This window comes from Chenopodium album, chromosome 5 (genome assembly GCF_948465745.1).
Source record: "Chenopodium album chromosome 5, dcCheAlbu1.1, whole genome shotgun sequence".
NCBI lineage: Eukaryota > Viridiplantae > Streptophyta > Magnoliopsida > Caryophyllales > Amaranthaceae > Chenopodium > Chenopodium album.
Window position 1 is genome coordinate 12,501,738 of NC_137838.1, and position 19,314 is coordinate 12,521,051.

Genomic DNA, 19,314 nt, shown 5'->3' on the forward strand with positions numbered 1-19,314 from the left:
GGGGGTATAGTAAGGGTAGTGGAATCCATTCACTTTTTTTTTTTGAATAGCAAAAATATTTCATTAATTAAAAGTCATACGACATCTACAATAGAGATTCGACATTAACAAATACATAAGATATTGAATCAAATAGAATTTTCCTTCATAAAAACTACGATCGTCGAGTAGATCTTGCATTGCGGAGCATCTCCCGCTTATATCGCTGAAAATTACAGCCTTGTTGGAGAGACAATCTAACGATCCTTTGTAGCCGTGAGGATGATTTCCTTCTGATTCATCTGTTTGTATTCGAAAACTTGATAACTTTTTCACCAACTAAATAATTTCACGACAATCCATTAGATCTGCTACCATGGATTCAAAACTAAGAAATTTCTCCCTCGAAAAGAGGAGATAAACCTTGTCTTTTGAAGGAGGTCGAAAAACCCTTGTCTTTCGAAGGAGATCGGAAACCCTTTCTTTCGAGGGAGAAAAGTTCCTCCCAAAAGGAGGAAGTATTATTATAAACCTAAAAAAACAATAAAGAAACAATGATTGGGGCTTTCCACCGATTAAAATCGATGGAAGCCCCTTCAAAATTCAACAATGGATGCTAGGGTTTTGGAGAGAGAAAGGAGGAGAGAGATAAATCTAGAACTTAATTTGGAATCCATTCACTTTAAATGTCTGTGGTTTTGATAAAAATTGTTGGGTATTTAACACCAAGCTCAAGGGTCTTATAATCTGATTTGTCCTTTTTTTCAGTATACAAAAGACATTATGGGTTGATAAAGGAATTATGAGACAAATTTATTTATTTAATTTTTTTTTTTTTTTGGTATTTACTTTGGCATTGCGTATACCCGAATCAAACAGTTTTTTGCCTTAGGTATTGCCACTTTACAAAGCATAAGGAAAGGAAAAGCATATCATAAAGAAAAAAACATATCATCAAGATAACTCAACAACATGACATGATGAAAAATTGAGGAAATCAAAATGCTAGCCATATATTTACAATGATGCATTGTTCTTAAAGTCGATAGAACTCTGGTGAAGAGAGGCAACATCAGATTGCAGCAGCCTCCGCCTCTTGGAATTCCATGTATTGGTGCTATTTTAGCTTACTTCAAAGTGAAAAAGTAAGCTGAGTTTCTCAGGAGGGGTGATTAGTACTATATGCAGAGGATGCAGCAGCATGGTTTTAACTCGTAAGCTCCTAGGTCCATTGTAGAAACTGTTTGTAAGACGAGCCATATCTCAGCAACATCTTGCTGTTATTACTGGGCAGCAAAGCATTATACACTTCCCCTCAATCTACAATCGGCAAGATTCACTGATGATTATACTTTCCTGATATGATTAAATGCTTTAGAAAGTCTGTTTATATCCAGTAGCTGAATCAAGAGCTCAAATGCTTAGCAAACTCAAACTGTGGTTCTATTTACATGGGGGAAATAAACAAATGACCAAGTATGTTACATGACATGAAACTTATCTGCCATGAATACAGTTACATAGCCTACATTGATGGAAGCAGCCAAGAAAAGAAACCTAGCTTAGTTTCTCCCTTTGCACGTTTAGAAGAATAATCGGCCAACATGTTCCATAGGTCTCCAACAGTCCAATTATGGGACAGAATCCAATTACACACCTGCAATAAATTCCCAAGAGAGTAGAATATAAGCATGTAAACTATCAAGTAATAATGCAATTCTGCAAATGCCAAAACAAGTTTTTAAATATTGAAGCAGGAGTTTATATGAGGAAAGCAATTGATTACAAGAGCAAGCGACTTTTAAAAGCAGAGACACTATGAAGACGCTTGAATCATTTTCTTCATAATGTATGTAACCAAGAAGGACATACCTGATCCAAATTTTGCAATGCATCCAATTCAAACGTGTAATATAAAATGAAAGGTCTCAAGGCCTGATAAGGTTAAAAAACATCGGGAGCAAAACATTAGGTTTGGTTGAAAATGGATAGAACCCCATTGATAAGAAGGAAAACACAATAGCATGGTTCTCCAACAAGCTCTAAGAAACTAATGCAGGAGAAAAAAAAGACAGGGCTGCTTTTTCCTGACTGTAGTAACTCTTTCAAGCTATTGTCAGAAACACTAGCATAAAAGCCTTCATACATTTAGGTCTCCCGGATTTTAGTGAACTTCACCATGTAAAATGTACTTTTCATTTTAACTTCTTAGGCTTAGCTAGGCTTGTGAAAAGATTGTGACAATTAAAAATCACATGTACTTGCAAGTATTTTGAATACGTGTCAAGATATTTTGAATACATCATCATACATAAAAGTTGGATTTGGTGTTCAGATAATAGAATGTCTACTTTACTTTTTGATTAAAACTTACAAGTACTCAGTAGTGTATTTTTATGTGAAGTTTAGCTTAACAGAACATATCTGAAATAATTAAAAAATTAATCAGAAGAAAACTAAACTTAACCTGTAAGGTAGGTTTTTATAAGTTGCAGATACTAGAATTTTGATAAAAGAGCGATAGAGAGATTTAAAATTTCAAGCGGCTAAAGAAAGAAGCTAAAACCAGTCATCTTATATTGATTGAACTAGCAGAACTATGATTAGAAAATTAAATGGCAACAGATGGAACAGATGCATACACAGCAAACCAGATAAAACACCTCTATAACTACTAACAGTAAGGAACCATTGTTCGATGTGGAATAAGTGAGATATTACAGCTGATGGTAATACTAATATATTACGTGTCTCCATAAGTTTAACCTTACAAGCAGTCACGCACATCCAACTTCCAACAATCTAGAAAAGCTGAAAATAACAGTGCTGGAAAGAAGAGTCACCTGAGATGCAGCTAACCACTGTATTACAGTCTTAACTTCAGGATCTCCACCAAAAGCACCACAGCCCCAGTTTCCAGTAGCAATCCCAACATCGCTATGATGAACTTCCAGCTTACTGTCCACACTCTGAGTGGCTTCTGCTTCATCAGTGTCCATTGAGGTCCCACAGCCTTCAATTAACTGTAGATGGACAAATGATCTTGAACCAGGTCAATCTGAATATTTAGCCTATGCTACTTGATAGCCAAATCATAATTTAATCCATCATAGTCTAGCAAAAGCAGTTATGAATCGGAGGGGTCCAACAATAAAAGAAATAGAGAAAAATGAACAGAGTGATATAGCAAAGCATGATGGGTTCAAGAAAGTTGACTCCTTACAGTTGCTTGAATTTTAGAAATGTTGGCGTCCATAAAATCATTAGCAGGACGAGCTTCACAAGAGTCATAACATTGCAACGGGATCTGATACTGCTGATCTTTAGGTTGATCCAGAAAACCACAGAATGCCTTGTTAACCTCTCTGTCAAAATTCAAAAAGTTAGCCATGTCACCTTAATAACAGAAAATGAATTTCAGCAATTTACAAAGAAGGGTATCTGTACATCTTAAATATATCCAAGAACCTCTGACACCAACCCATTGCTCTCAACAATTGTTTACAAACTGTACATTTCTTTATTATTGATCCCAAGTTGACAGCATACACAACTTCCCCTAGAGCCCGAAAATAAATGTAGAAGAAAAATTCATCAGATTTGGACTTTTTTCAGATCAGCTTACTTGCAATATCGACCAAACCAGACCATCCCAAAAGTAGATTGGAAAGGGAAGGAAAAGTGAAAGCTAAGCTTGCATTTGCAAGAACTAGTGCAACTGATACTTGATAGATGGAAGCCTTCCTTACTTGAAAACCTTATCTAGACAAAGCCTAAATACAACTATCTATTAATTATTGTCCATCCTAACTGGTAAAGAAAGCAATCAAACACAAATAGAACACTCTAACTACCTTGACCAAACAGCTCAATCCATACTTTATAATCTTTTTAAAATAAAAATAAAAATTCATGTCATGGAAGTAGGGAATATTCCAGAAGAAGCAAGAGTCATCACATCCTTCTCTATAAGCTCTTCAGCTAAGTATCTAACATGCATTCCAGCGGCGGATAAGTCTAGTGAACTATTTTATATTACTAAGCCCTTATTAGCATACTTACAATCGTTTCAAATTTGACAGGACCTAAGAAGCAATAATTTAATGCAAGCTCAACAACTCTTTACTCTTGAACAAGTTACAAATAAATAATCCGAACCTCAAGAGGCAGTCAGCTCTGTATTGTCTCAATCCAGGGCGAGACAATGCATCTATTGCAACAATTTTTGTTGTACGTCTTCCCAAAGAATCTACTTCTCTCAAGTCCACATGGTTGCCAGCATAACGGAATGTTGAGGCATATCTGGCAAATTTAAAACTTTCAGAATAAAAAGATGCATATTTATGATGCCATCTAACAAGTAAAATAATGCCTATAGAAAATTATGCTAGTAAAATGTAGAAGAGCTATTGATTTCATCAAGCATGACTTCAGTAAATTAAACAACTTCAACAGTAATCATTTTTTATTATCATACCTTATAACTTCAACCTTAAAGAAACAAGATTATATGAATTATCCTCAAGGTTGAAGTTATTAAGGTACACGTATCTAATAGCAATGTGGGAATATATGGCTAAAATTAACCATATCACATATTTATCTAATTTGAAAATAGATAAATAAAGTGAATGTAAAAGAGATGTTCTAGGAGAGAAATGTGGGTGTGATGGCAAAATGAAAAGAGAGTATTTTTGCAAACAATATGCTACGTTATTTTTTTATATAAAATAGTTTCAGCCATTCGTTTGTTTAGCATTAAGTTATTATATAATGCATAGGTTGTAAGTTGATAATTAATTCAATCATTTCTATTCACGTCAAAGTTTATTAGCATTAAGAAAGTTTATATTCTTATATTTATTATTACCTTCATAGTGGTTATTTTGTTTATCCCAAAATATTATTTATCTTTGTGAGGTATTGATTTCATATTATCTAGTAGAAGCCACATTTCCGCTGCGAGAGCTCTAACAATTGGTATAAGAGCCGACGTCAAAATCTTAAGTGGTAAATTTTTTTTTTGATTTTGAAACTAATTATAATGGCATCTACTAGTGGAACGGTTAAAGTTGGGAAATATGAAATCGAAAAATTCAATGGTAAAAATGATTTTTCCTATTGGAGAATGCAAATGAAAAATTTGCTTGTATCACAAAAGTTGCATAAGGCATTGGCGGGAAAAGAACAAAAAACCAGAGACATGAAGGATGATAATTGGGAAGAGTTAGATTTTGAAGCACGAGCGGCTATAATCTTATGCCTTGAGAGGGACGTTGCATTCTTAGTAAATGAAGAAGCAACAACCGCTGGAGTGTGGACAAAGTTAGAGACTAATTTCATGACAAAAACTCTAACAAATAGGATCTACTTAAAATCCAAATTGTATGCATGCAAGATAGATGAAGGCACCTCAATCCGGGAGTATATTAATAAGTTTGATAGGATTATATCAGACTCGAAGGATATTGACGCGAAGGTAGATGAGGAAGACCAAGCACTCATGTTATTGCTTTCATTACCGAAATCCTATGAAAATCTGGTTCAAACATTGATGCTTGTGGGTGATACTCTAACCATGGATGAGACTAGAACATCGCTTTTAGCGGATGACCTTCGAAAGGTTGCTACAAGCGGAATGATGCCTGGTAATGGAAGAGAACACAATGAACAAGCTTGGTCATTTTAAAGCTAATTGCCCAAAGAGGGTAATATTCAAGAAGAACAACAACGACAACTCCAGAGGAAAACAACATGAAAAACAAGAAGCTAGTTTTGTCTCAAATGACGAGGATGATTATTGTTACTTAGTTTCTAAACAATGCAATGAGATATCCAGTAAATGGATGCTTGATTCAGGTGCATCACACCATATGTGCCCAAACAGGTAGTGGTTTACAACTTACTAGAGTTTGGATGGTGGTACTGTTTTGATGGAAAATGATCATGCTGGTACTTTGCGAACAAAAATGCATGATGGAACAATAATAACCTTAAAGGATGTGAGACATATTCCAGATTTGCGGAAGAACATTATTTCTCTTAGTTTATTAGAGAAAAATGGTTGCAAAATAGTCTTGGAGAATGGAGTTTTAAAAGTTGTTCGTGGTTCCTTGGTAGTGATGAAGGGAATTCGTCAAGGTAATCTTTATCCTCTTTCGGGGACAACTGGTGATTTAGCAATTGGAATTGGTGGAAGTAAAGACCAAACAGAATGCACGAGGATATGGCACATGCGCCTTGGGCATATGTCGGAAAAGGGTCTATCATTTCTTAGTGGACAAGGTTTGTTGAAGAACATGAAGAAACCACAAATGGAATTTGTGAGCATTGTGTGTATGGAATAGCACACAAGGTGGAGTTCTCTACCAGCAAGCACAAGAGTAGAGGATTGTTAGACTATGTGCATACAGATGTTTGGGGTCCGGCTAAAGCTTCTTCCAAAGGTGGTTACATGTATTTTGTTACATTTGATGATGATCATTCTAGATATGCTTAGATTTATTTTCTTAAGCATAAGAATGAGGTATTCGACATTTTCAAGCGGTGGAGAGCAATGCTTAAGAATAGGAAGAAAGCTAAAAATTGTACGGTCTGATCATGGTACCGCATACACAGAAGCAAGGCATTATGAGACACTGGACGGTCACCACAACAGAACGAAGTTGCGGAAAGACTGAATCGTACACTACTTGAGAAGGCAAGGCGTATGCGCTCTAAATCTGGATTAGGCAAAGAATGGCGGGCGGAGTCGGTTGCTACAGCTTGTTATATAGTAAATCGATCCCCACATTCTTATTTAGATGGTGACACGCCTTATAGGGTGTGGTAAGGGGAACATGCAGATTACACGAGACTAAGAGCGTTTGGGTGCACGGCTTATTATCATATTAAGGATAATAAGCTTGACGAAAAAGCCAAGAAAACAATCTTTTTAGGGTATCCAAAAGGGGTTCAAGGCTATCGTCTTTGGAGTGTAGAAGATTCTAAATTTGTAATTAGCAGATATGTCAGCTATGATGAAAGATCTATGGTAGCTTTATCGAAAGTTATGGTGCCCGATGATGGTGATGTTGGAATGACCATAAATACTCAAGTGGTGGAGATAGAATCTAAAAACCAACAAGATTCTAGTCATGTTCAGTTTCTCAAGATGATCTGGATCATGAGGAGATTCAGCCGGAAAATGCACATGTACTACAACAACAACAGGATTCTTTGGCATCCACTAAGCCAAAGAGAAATTATAAATTAGTTCAGAAGTTTGGGTCAGACAAACCGCTGAGGCATTACGGGCATGTAAACTTGGTAGAATATGCACTCTCGGTGGAGGATGATGAGCCGGTCACCGCTGTCAAAGACAAGGATAGCGAGAGTTGGTTGGTTGCTATGGAAGAAGAGATGCAATCTCTTCATAAAAACAAGACATGGGAGGTAGTCCCATTGCCCGTGGGAAAGACTGCTATTGGTTGTAAGTGGGTGTATAAAAGAAAAGAGGATCCTTCCAAGTTAAATAAAATAAGGTATAAGGCTAGGTTAGTGGCCAACCGCCAAGGGATTTGCACAGAAAGAAGGTGTTGATTACAATGAGATATTTTCTCCAGTGGTAAAGCATACTTCTATTCGGGTGCTATTGAGTCTTGTAGCTCACGGAGATCTTGACTGGAACAACTCGATGTGAAGACAACCTTCTTACATGGTGACTTGGATGAGGAAATTTATATGTATCAACCCGAGGGATTTAAGGTTAAGGGTAAAGAGAATCAGGTATGTCGCTTGAGGAAATCACTTTATGGGTTAAAACAATCTCCTCGACAGTGGTACAAGGATTTGATTCTTTTATGTTAAAACAAGGGTTTTCCATAAGTAATTATGATTGTATACATTCGCAAACTTCGTGGAGGTGATTATATTTATCTCCTATTGTATGTGGACGACATGCTTATTGCTTCTAAGAGCAAGGTGAAGATAGATAGGTTAAAAACTCAACTCGGTGAAGAGTTTGAAACTAAAGACTTGGGCGCTGCAAATAAAATACTAGGTATGGAGATTAGAAGAGAGAGGTCAAACCGAAAATTGTTCTTGAGCCAAAAAGGCTACATTGAGCGGGTTATAGAAAGGTTAGGGATGAAAAGTGCTAAGTCAGTGGTGACACCATTGGCTCCACATTTTAGACTCTCTGGTAAACAATCTCCCACTACAGCGGAAGATAAGGCATACATGGATAATGTACCTTATGCTGGTGTAGTTGGCACCTTAATGTACGCCATGGTGTGTACACGTCCAGACATTTCACAAGCAGTCTTGTTAGTAGGTTCATGGCGAACCCAAGTAAAGCACATTGGGAAGCAGTGAAATGGATTTTACGGTACTTGAAAGGTACCAATGATACATGTTTATGCTTTGGTGGAGATACATGTCAAATAAGTGGCTTTGTTGACTCGGATTATGCCGGTGATCTAGATAGAAGACGATCTACTACTGGTTATGTGTTTAAACTACATGGTGCTCCAATTAGTTGGCGATCAATGTTACAAGCTACGGTGGCTCTATCTACGACAGAAGTCGAGTATATGGCTATGGTAGAAGGAGTTAAGGAAGCATTGTGGTTGCGGGGACTTCTAGATGATTTGGGGTTGAAGCAGAATAGTGTGAATCTAAACTGTGATAGCCAAAGTGCTATTCACTTGGCTAAGAACTAGGTTCATCACGCTCGTACCAAACATATAGATGTAAGGTATCATTTTGTACGGGATGTCATAGAGGAAGGTAGTATTTATCTTATAAAGGTGCATACAAATGAGAACCAACCAAAATTGTCTCGGGAAGCAAGTTCCAACACTGTTTGGAATTGCTTAACATTATCTCATGTTAGGTAATACATGGAGAAATAAATTGAACTACGAATGGTTAAATCCCTGTCGAGGGTACGTAGGCAATCATTGTTAAATGGTGCAACCGGATAAGGATAACGCAATTTGTTCGTCCACAATTTGAATGTTTTTCAAATTATGAACGAGGTGGAGAATTGTGGGAATATATGGCTAAAATTAACCATATCACATATTTATCTAATTTGAAAATAGATAAATAAAGTGAATGTAAAAGAGATGTTCTAGACTTCTAGGAGAGGAATGTGGGTGTGATGGCAAAATGAAAAGAGAGTATTTTTGCAAACAATATGCTACGTTATTTTTTTTATATAAAATAGTTTCAGCCATTCGTTTGTTTAGCATTAAGTTATTATATAATGCATAGGTTGTAAGTTGATAATTAATTCAATCATTTCTATTCACGTCAAAGTTTATTAGCATTAAGAAAGTTTATATTCTTATATTTATTATTACCTTCATAGTGGTTATTTTGTTTATCCTAAAATATTATTTATCTTTGTGACGTATCAGTTTCATATTATCTAGTAGAAGCCACATTTCCGCTGCGAGAGCTCTAACAAGCAAAAAGATCAAAAATCAGATTTTACCAGCACTAACCCTGAGTAGTTTGAGAAACGTTCCGTACCCACAATCTCTATCGCCTCATTGTCTGACATGGAAGGCAAAAACAGTATGCCAGCAATCAATTCAGGATTGATCATGAAACGAATCTCCTCCTACAATAAGATTAATCACCAACGAAACAGGCCATTTCTTCAGACAAGAGACAGAAATCAATGCAGTGCAGGATTAATGAAAAAAAGGTCATCCAACAAGACAATCGACAATTACAAGTTCCCAGCGGCGGATAAAACTAAAACTTTGGTTAATTTCCAAACAAGACGACTAGTAGATCTATGACTCATATAGTGCACACAACAAATGTATAAAAATAACTCAAGGCGCACCAAGGAGTTTCAGAGTTTCCTGTGCTTCGTTGAAGTGAGGCGCATATAATTCTGAAAAACTGATGTGCGCCTCAATGCACCTTAAGCTGTGCCTAGGCACGCCTCCGTGCACATTAGCTGCGCCTCATCAAAATAGCTTCACCTAGACCATAAAAAGTGCATGAACCCTGACGCCTTGCGCCTAGGTGTGCCTTTTCAAACACTGCACACAACTGACCAAAAACCAGGAATATATTTTGACAGATGAGCAAGTAATTTTCACCATGCACCTAGGCATTGCAAAATGCAAACCGTGTTTTCTTCAGAATTAGAAACATAATGTCATTAATAAGTTGATAGCAGTATCACACCAACAGTCCAGTTACTCCAGTATACAAGCAGATAGGCTACATATCACTCAATTACTTATAGTCGTGCACTAGTCCATTATAATACTAGTACCTTTACCTATGAAGAACCTTCTCAGGAATATCATCTCACCTACTGCCACAAAGGTCTCAAAACCTGACCTTATGCATGAGGTGCCCTTTTAAAGCACTATATATGACTCATAGATCTACTAGTCATCTTGTTCGGAAATTAGCCAAAGTTGTGGGCTTGTGGCAACAAGTTATAGATCTATCAATCTATATTTGCAGGAATTAATCCGTACAAAAACAGTTTAAAAAAAAAAATCAGGCGAGTGTTTTTTATCAGACCACATGTAAATGATGTCCCACTTGATCTGTTGATTGTCCATAAACTCAATACCATTTTAAAATTGATTATGTCCCTAAGTACATAACCTAAGACAAAGGGTGTGATAAAGTATGTAAGTATAAAAGTGAGAGGGAAGTTTCCCCGCCACTCCCTCATGTCGTCCTGTGTCTCTCTATGCATCAAGTATTTCAAGATCCATTACATAAAAAATTAAAAGAATTTCACATCTGATTAACAAAAAAAGGTATGAGAAGAGCATTAGAAAAAAAAAAAAAAAAAAAAAAAAACCTTTGTAATAATTTCCAGAAATTTTTTAGGTGAAGGCTTCAAAACATAAACTAGAGACAAACACCTAAGCAGACAATTTTAAATTAAATTGGATGATACAGATTAGACAAATTAATGTCATTTGGTTAAAAGCATATTGAGCATCCATATCTCCAATAGGTGTAGTTTAGCCTACCTGAACACAACCCTTGGATAAAGCACCACCACCAAGCTTCTTGTTTGCGAAATCGACTTCCAGAGCTCCTCTCGACTGGTCTTCTATCAAGCCTGAAGGGAAGATCTTTCACAGGAATGTATAAGTTTGAAAAATGTTCCATTGTATAATACATTGTAAGAAATAATTGTAACCAATTCCTGCAGTAGATACTTTTTTCTAGTACAACTATTTGTTACCTCAAACAAGCAGAGGGGAGCTATAGAGTTGGCCCAGAAATCAGCAGTGGGATAAGAAACAAGAGGTAAATTATGCTCAAGAGGAAGAACTTTCCTTTCAAATGAAACAAAGCCCGTCGGTAAACATGAATGTATCCTCTCAAAGTAATGAACAATGCATTTGATTTTGTGCTCTTGATTTTCATTGTATTTTTCATACAACATCCTGAAAATATATAATAAAAAAAAATGTATAGCATTTATAGAATCAGAAGAGTTTGATTAAAGAGAAGCAAGTGATAGCAGAACTAGACATCCCAAAAAAATAAATAATAAATAAATAGAATTAGGCGTGAATTGGAAGATATTGAGCAAGTCAAATCACAAAGTTGCAGACTACTTGAATTCAACCCACATTCCTCATGACATATCATACAACATGATATTTCATATATTTGTGCTTGGTGCAAGCATGGTGGACCTGATTCTTAGTCAAATAAATCGCATATTGGCTATGACAGCTTAGATCCACAAAAAATTTTGCTTTAGAAGACCTGACAATCACAATGCTTCCTTAACTCCTATGCAAATATGCAATAGCCATGTATGCAGCCACTTTGGCAAGCCTTAAAATTTAACTTATTGGAGTATCGTGTACTCTAAGTACTAATTAGTAGTAGATCATTGTTATCTAAAACATCTAAATCAACGAAGCTGCTTATCTGACATATATCTCCACCAAAGCACAAACCTGTGTCAATTCAATAGTACCTTTTTAATTACCTTAAATCCACTATATTGCTTCCTAAATTGCTGTGCCTTACCTGGGTTTGCATGAACCTAATTGCTTGTTAAATGCTTGGAGACTTTGGACGCATACACACCATGTGATGAGTCTATTTTATATATATTTTTATTCCCCGTCCCATGGTCATATTTGTGCTAATTTGAGCTCTACGGAGCTATTTTTGTTACTAATACACGTTTTCTAGTGTTTTTGTAGAGTTGGTATTATTTTGTAGGAATTTGCAGATTTATGACAATTTCCGAGCTTATTGAGCCACTACGAAAATATTAGAGTCGGATCGTATTTTATGACTATATATATTAAGCCCAAGGCCGAGTTGGAGAATTTTAATTCGGTGAATAAGGGCTCAATATATGAGAAGGTACAAGATTCCACAAGTTATTATTATGGACCAACCAAGGGAAAAATTGGGCCAAAGATTTAAATAACTCAAGCGTACAGATCCAAGCTTCCAAGAGAAGTCCAATGAGGGCGAAGTTATATAACGGGCCCGATTAAGCAGCCCAATGCCCGATCAGTCCTAGCTCCTAGTACATGTCGGTTGTTTAAATTCTTTTAGAGTTTTAAGGTGAGTGGGATTTGTGGGTTTCGTTCATTAGTGGGCTTTGTTTGTAGTTAAGTCGGTGGGTTTGATATAAATAGGAGTAGTAGTAGTACGTAAGGGGGGAGGTCAGTAGGTAGATTATGTAGTTTTAGTTTTTATTTTCTTTTAGTTTTAGTTTTAGTTTTAGTTTTTCTTTTCTTTTTTCTCTCTCTAACTTTTCTCTCTCTCCCTTAATTAAATTCTTAGTATTATTTTCTCTCTTGTTTTTATCTCTACAACTCTTGGTTTAATTTCAGTTATTTATTTTCTTTCTTTCATCATGTCTCCTTCAATTGCTTTGTTTATTTTATATTTAATTATGTCTGAGTAGTTTAATTCTAGGGTTTATGGGGATCCATAATTAATATGAAGGGATAATTTGTTATTATTGATTATTGGTATTGCATGATAATTTCTTATTGAATTGTTTTAATTCTTTGCAATTAGATTATGAATCGAGCAGATGTAATTTGATTGTGAATGTTTAGCAATATTGAATTGATGAATCGAGCAGATGTTAATTTAATATTAAAGGCTATTTTTAATAGGAACTTAGATCTAGTAAATTGCGAGAGCCTGTTAGATCTATGTTGATTAATAAATTGCGAGAGCCTGTTAATCATGTTATTTGTGCAATGTTAATTATTAGTTATTATGATTTATCCCGGAATATTAATTATTGGTGAACCTGTTATCCTAGGCCTTCTTATTATTGTTTTTCTCCCTAAACTCATTCTTCGTAGTATAGAATTTATTCCCAAAAATATTGGTTACTTAAATAATTTAGATTATAATAATTAATTAGGAGTAAAAAGACTTGTTTCCCTGTGGAGTTCGACCCTACTTCCCTATCTACTTTAGTTAGAGGACTTAGGTATTTACTTTTGATTAGGGGATACGACTTTACCCTGTCACCATGTCATACATAATAATTGCCAATTGCACTAGCATAATGTACATTTTTCATACACGCCTTATCGGTAGTGAGAAAAGGTTTGCAAAGATCCTAAAATGTAAAGCCAAAGGATCCAGACTAATTGTAGCCTATAAAAATAGATTATCTTCACACCTATACACACATTGCAACAATATAATGCTCCTGTTGCTTCTTACTATTTTAGTAATCAACATTAAACCTTTGAAACACTTTTGACCAACATCTCTGATTTACTTTTATTTGTACTTTGAACTGCTTTTTTGAAAAATTCATGTGTCATTGTGTGGTTAACTCTTCCATCTAATATCACCACCTTCTGGTCCTAACCTTTTTTGTTACTTATTGAATGCTCCAGATACTCAGCTTTACTTCTGCTACAGCTAAAAGGCCTAAAACTGAAGCCTTCAAATTTTAACCTCTCCATAGTTCCTCGTCAACTAATACAATTTTTATCTACAAAAACAATTGTACACATAGCAACTCATCTAGAAATGTCTTTAATAACTAATCTCTCATCCATAAAGGTTCAATAAAGAAAAAAAGAAAGGGTTGAAAATCATGATGTAACCCAATCATAATAGGAAAAAACATCTGCATACACGGTGATACACCTCTTCGGCTCTTTATAATTTCTAACAATTTACTTCACTTCACAAAATGTATCCTTCTAATATCATTCTACGGTTGTACTGATATACTAGCATGGATAACCTATTTTGTGACAGCCCATCAAAGTACTTCCTTAAGGATCTCTCATGCGCCTTCTTTGACATATCTATGAAGCCCACATGCAAGTTGATGCAACCCTTGGCTTTCAAACCCTCTCAATGAAAGATGATACAATCAAATAAACAATACTCATAAAGGACCGGATCAAGCAGAGGAACTAAGACAATTTCATCAAAATTTACATCATAAGATATTAAGCTCCAAATAACTCATCTCCCAACATATTGCAAGGAATTTTGATAGAAAGGCTTTCCACTTTGACAAAAGTTTTCATCATGAAATAGTGAAATACAAAAAAAAATGTGATAGTTCCACAGAGCAAATACATGTATAAAGAACCAACTCCAAAATGAGAGCTAAGAACCAAATCCTTGTGTTAAAAGTCAGACAAAATAACATTATAGTTCATCATTAATTCAATAGTGCAACACTTTATGCACATTTTTTTTTTTTTATGCTTTTAATGAAGAAAATACATTAATAATTCATTTTGTTATTTTCTTTGATTTAAACAAAGTTTTAGAAATAAATATACCTTGTCATGTTGGTTGGGTAATGTTTTATTTTTGCTGTCTAAAAAAAAAAACAAAGTTTTAGAAAACTTTTTGTTGATTCAAATTTTAAAATAGAGAGGGAAAAAAAATAGTCAAAAAGTAAATGAAATTGCATTAAAAAGTAATAAAAACTATGAACGAGGTGGAAAAGTTGCAAAATTATGAAAACGCCATTAATGGCATGGGAAGCATATGACCATCTTGAAATTGTCATTAATGATACAGGAATCATTTAGACCATCCAATTATGATAATCTAAGATTCTAAGGGCTTAAATAGGTTCTTTGAACCCATTTTAGGCTCCCCCCCCCCCCCCCTCCCCTCCCCCACCTCTCTTTCTCTCTTTGAACGAAAGCTAACAAAATCTAATATTAAATACTTCAACATGATATTTTGTATGCACTTAATTTTTTAAAGCATTGGGCTACTCAAAAAGTTCAACTATACTGCTCACATAACAAACACACTTGAACATCCATCAAGAAAGAAAAGTAATAACATACGCAAATAGTCTATCAAAGTTGATCACTGGTAAATGGTTGGCACCTCTATTGGCACTTGGAAACAAGCAAAAGAAGGAGCATGATAGCAGAGCAGCAATAAGCTCCTGCACAGAAACATAGAAACTTGCTGTTAAAAGAACTCTTCACATTACAAATTATGACACGTAGGAGTGAAAACAAAACACTACTCTTACAAGTGCCAAAGCAAACAATAATTTACAAACTATAATACTACGTATTTTACATATGGCTGATACTCACAACAAATGTCACTCACTCGTCGCCATGAAATCCAATGCCTACTGCACAACATTACACTGTAAGAGCACATGTAAATTTCACTTTTTATCCCTATAAAAATGCTCTAGCTGTACATTCTCTGATTTTCTTGGTAAATTCCTTTTAATATCCTGAACAAACGGCTGATGAATTACATAGTGACATGACTGACATCAAGTAGATACCTTCTTCAGTCCCAAACTTATAGCATAGATGTTCCCTATGTTTTTCTTCTTAGGATTGATATGAACTTAAAACTCAAAGTTATGATGCAATAGAGATACATGAACTTAAAAGTCAAAGTTATGATGCAACAGAGATACATTAACTTAAAAGTCAGATAAAGCAGCAATACATACTTTTCGATATTTTCTTGGAAAAGAGAAGAAATGTTTTAGATACAAGAAAAAGCTACTCTGGTACTCCCTCTGTCCTAAAATTAATTTTAGTAAGAGCTCTAACTTATCTCTAAAGCTGAGTTCTACAACTATCACCCTCTATTTTCTCATCAATACAGTCATTTTGATATATAATGAGCACTACTGCAATGTAGCAACAAAATATAAAAAAATAATAATAAAAAAAAATTAAAAAAAAAAAAAGTGTTACTAGCAACTAATGGATTCACTGTCGTCAGTGACAATGATACCAAATTAACTTTTCCAGGCATTTCATCAACAAAAACTGTAGGTGAACATTTATAAAATAGTGAAGGCCATGCTTTCTGTTGCGTGAAACATTTTAACCATTTTTACAATTAAATAAAGATAATAATAAATTGTGGGTAGATACCTGACTAAGGAACACAATGCCTGGTTGTTGTGAATCCAGTAAGCGAAGGCCTGTTTCAAGTCCAACCATAATAATGTCTGCATACTGATAATGAGATTCTAAAAGAGTAGGAAATCTTAGTAACAAATCAGCCATCACAGGGACAACCTCCCCAAACCATTTTGCTGCTTCAGCCCTTGACAAAAACTGCAAAAAAAAGTGACACCCTTTAATAAGATCCAGGTTGACCCTATGTAAACACTTCCTTGTCTCATGAATAGCACCATAGATTGCTCAATGCAAATTTAGTACAAATATAGTAACAGCAGAACAGTAAACTATTTCTCTACTAAACATCTCAAGTAATTTTACACGTCTTTGAGAATTCCATCTTGTGAAGGCAAACTTGTGTTAGTTATGCAAATGAAGCAGCATGGAAATGCAAGCTTTCTCAAATGCCATGTAATATGCAAATATTCATTTTCAAATGTCACTGTAAGTTGTTCAGAAAAAGGAACTGAATCCCGAAATGTGATTTGTATCAGTTCGTTTTGTTTGTATTACTCTTATTATAATTCCCAATTTCCCATGATAAACTGAACAACTTTTTTCCACTTCCTAGAAAATGGAACTGTGTTGTAAAAACATACACCTAAAATTTTAGTTTCTACATTCAACCAAACTACCGTTCAGTTTATCTTTGATCCAAAACGGTTTAGCTAACACCACCACAAGCACGTTTCCACAGGGGTACTTGGGGAAAGTTTATGCATCACATTATAATTCCACTTCCACTTTCATCAAACTATGAAAATCAACAATCTTTAAGTAAATATCAAAACCATGAATAGTATTACAAGAATCTTCAATTATGTGTTCTGTAATTCAGTAATCCAACCAAACAAGAAATCATCCATCTCCTGTCATCTAAACCCTCTAATCTCAATAAACCCACATCAAATTTCAAATATCATAAACAAATATTCATGTCAATGCAACATTTAACTCAATTTAAAGCATGCTATAAAATTGCAACAAAAATAGAAGAGAAAACCCACATCAAATTTCAAACATTATAAACAAATATTCATGTTAATGCAACATTCAAATCAATTTGATGCATGCTATAAAATTGCACCAAAAATAGAAGAATAAAACAAAGAAATAACCTCATCAAAGAAAAGGGCATAACCATCAGCAGCAGAGGAAGCCAAAAGGTGAGGAGATAGAGAAAGAGAGTTCCTGAGATCAGAAATGGCGAGGAAGAGGACTTCTCCTGAGTCAACTCGGCTATGACTCGGGCCTTTTGAAAGCGATTTCAGAGCTTCAATTACTGGGTTTGGCCATACTAGATGGGATGCTTCAAGCTTCAATGGAAGATATGGTAGAATTGATTTCAAATCTTCCCGATTTTCCATTATTGTTTCCAGCAAATTTCTTTGAAATTGACTTTAATTCAAGTTCATTTCAGTAGATGAAATTTTGGAGAATTGGTTGTACTTAAATTTTGCTGGCTTGATTGAAAAGTGATGTTCATAAACGTGCCTCGGCTACCTAAGAACGTTTTATATCAATTACAACCTCTTAGCCTAAAGTATGAGGGTACTATCTTGTGAATCGAATGCCCTTTATGGACATGAATCAAGCCGATTAAGCATAACACAAATTGGCCACACCCGATACATGTTTGCCATAAATTTGAAATGGGATAGCCATATAAGAGGCATGCCAGCGAGGACGACGGCTCTATGTATGGACATCAGTTTCAAAAGCTGGCATGAACAAAGGCACAAACACAATAAGTTAGCCCACTCTTTCTTTGACTAATTAACCAAATATATAAATACTACTTCGTGTAAAGGAGGCTTAATAGTGTGGCAAGTGTGCCAAGCAATGCATGAACTTTGTTCTTTTATTGTTCAATACAAACTTAACATGGCATGACTTTTTTTTTTCTCCTTCTTGACACGACTCACTTGAGCATGAGGCACGCGTTGCACGATATGTGATTAATGTGAGTCTACATGACCAACACCTGTCCCCGCCCATAGGCATTCCCAAAAGTCTCAATTATATAAAAAGAAAAATATATTTAGCACTCATAACTTTTAGGAAATTTTGTCTAAAACTACCCTAAAGATAGGGTCATTTGTGAATAACTACCCATTTTTTTTCTATTTGTTTAGAACTACCCAAAAGTTACAAAACGTTTGGGTAACACTACCCATTAACGTTTTCCGTCAAAAAAAACGTTAATGGGACCCACTTTTTTTACTTTTCCCACTTAATTAACTCCCCTAATTACTTTTCTCTCATCCCTAATTAACTTCCCCTAAACCCTAGAAATCAAAACCCTCAAATTTAGACATTCTACCAATTACAATGGCCAATTAGACATCCTACCAATTACAATAGCCAATTAGTAATTAAAATGCAATTGAATTCAATCTCAAAGTCAAAATAATCGAAACATACAACTCAATTGAACCCCTAAACCTTAAAAATCAAAACCCCCTATTTTTTTGAACCCATAAACCCTAATCCGAATCACTAATTTACCCCCTAATTATGTTAATTAATTGCGCTAAATTAAAACTTGTAAAAAAAATACAACAAACAATGAATTAAAAGGTAAGTGTAAAACACTACATGAACAATTGAAAATTTGTGTTTAATTGATTGAGTATATGCTCATGGATTTTTTGAGTGAGAATTGAAGGAAGTTAATTAGGGAGGAGAGAGAAGGTAATTATGGCATTTAGGGGAGTTAATTAAGCGGGAAAAGTGAAAAATTAGGCCTAATACGTTTTAATTGGACGGAAAACGTTAATAGGTAGTGCTACCCAAACGTTTTGTAACTTTCGGGTAGTTCTAAACAAATTGAAAAAAAATGGGTAGTTGTTCACAAATGACCCTATCTTTAGGGTAGTTCTAAACAAAATTTCCTAACTTTTATTTACTTGGAAAATAT

General features: G+C 35.0%; 1 protein-coding gene across 2 annotated transcripts; it reads right to left on the reverse strand.

Moving 5' to 3' along the window:
- Positions 1 to 801: 801 nt before the first annotated feature.
- On the reverse strand, positions 802 to 17,955 carry LOC145630461 (poly(ADP-ribose) glycohydrolase 1-like). 2 transcript variants are annotated; one of them, XM_081682718.1, is made up of 12 exons: positions 17,513 to 17,955; positions 16,365 to 16,550; positions 15,294 to 15,397; positions 11,201 to 11,405; positions 10,983 to 11,087; positions 9,471 to 9,589; positions 4,138 to 4,281; positions 3,203 to 3,344; positions 2,823 to 3,002; positions 1,852 to 1,914; positions 1,509 to 1,636; positions 802 to 1,299 (listed from the first exon to the last, which is right to left on the reverse strand). In XM_081682718.1, the coding sequence occupies exons 1-12, from the start codon at positions 17,759 to 17,761 to the stop codon at positions 1,281 to 1,283; spliced, it is 1,644 nt and encodes a 547-aa protein (XP_081538844.1). In that variant the 5' UTR covers positions 17,762 to 17,955; the 3' UTR covers positions 802 to 1,280. The 2 variants fall into 2 exon arrangements, with proteins under 2 accessions (XP_081538844.1, XP_081538845.1); XM_081682719.1 differs by having other exon boundaries at positions 802 to 1,335.
- Positions 17,956 to 19,314: the final 1,359 nt, after the last annotated feature.

Excerpts from the sequence above, each read along its gene's own strand:
- LOC145630461 (XM_081682718.1), bottom strand. The coding sequence starts at position 17,761 with ATGGAAAATCGGGAAGATTTGAAATCAATTCTACCATATCTTCCATTG. Across the intron at positions 1,915-2,822 it reads AGTGGTTAGCTGCATCTCAG|GCCTTGAGACCTTTCATTTT; the intron begins GTGACTCTTCTT and ends TAACCTTATCAG. Across the intron at positions 1,637-1,851 it reads CATTGCAAAATTTGGATCAG|GTGTGTAATTGGATTCTGTC; the intron begins GTATGTCCTTCT and ends AATTTATTGCAG.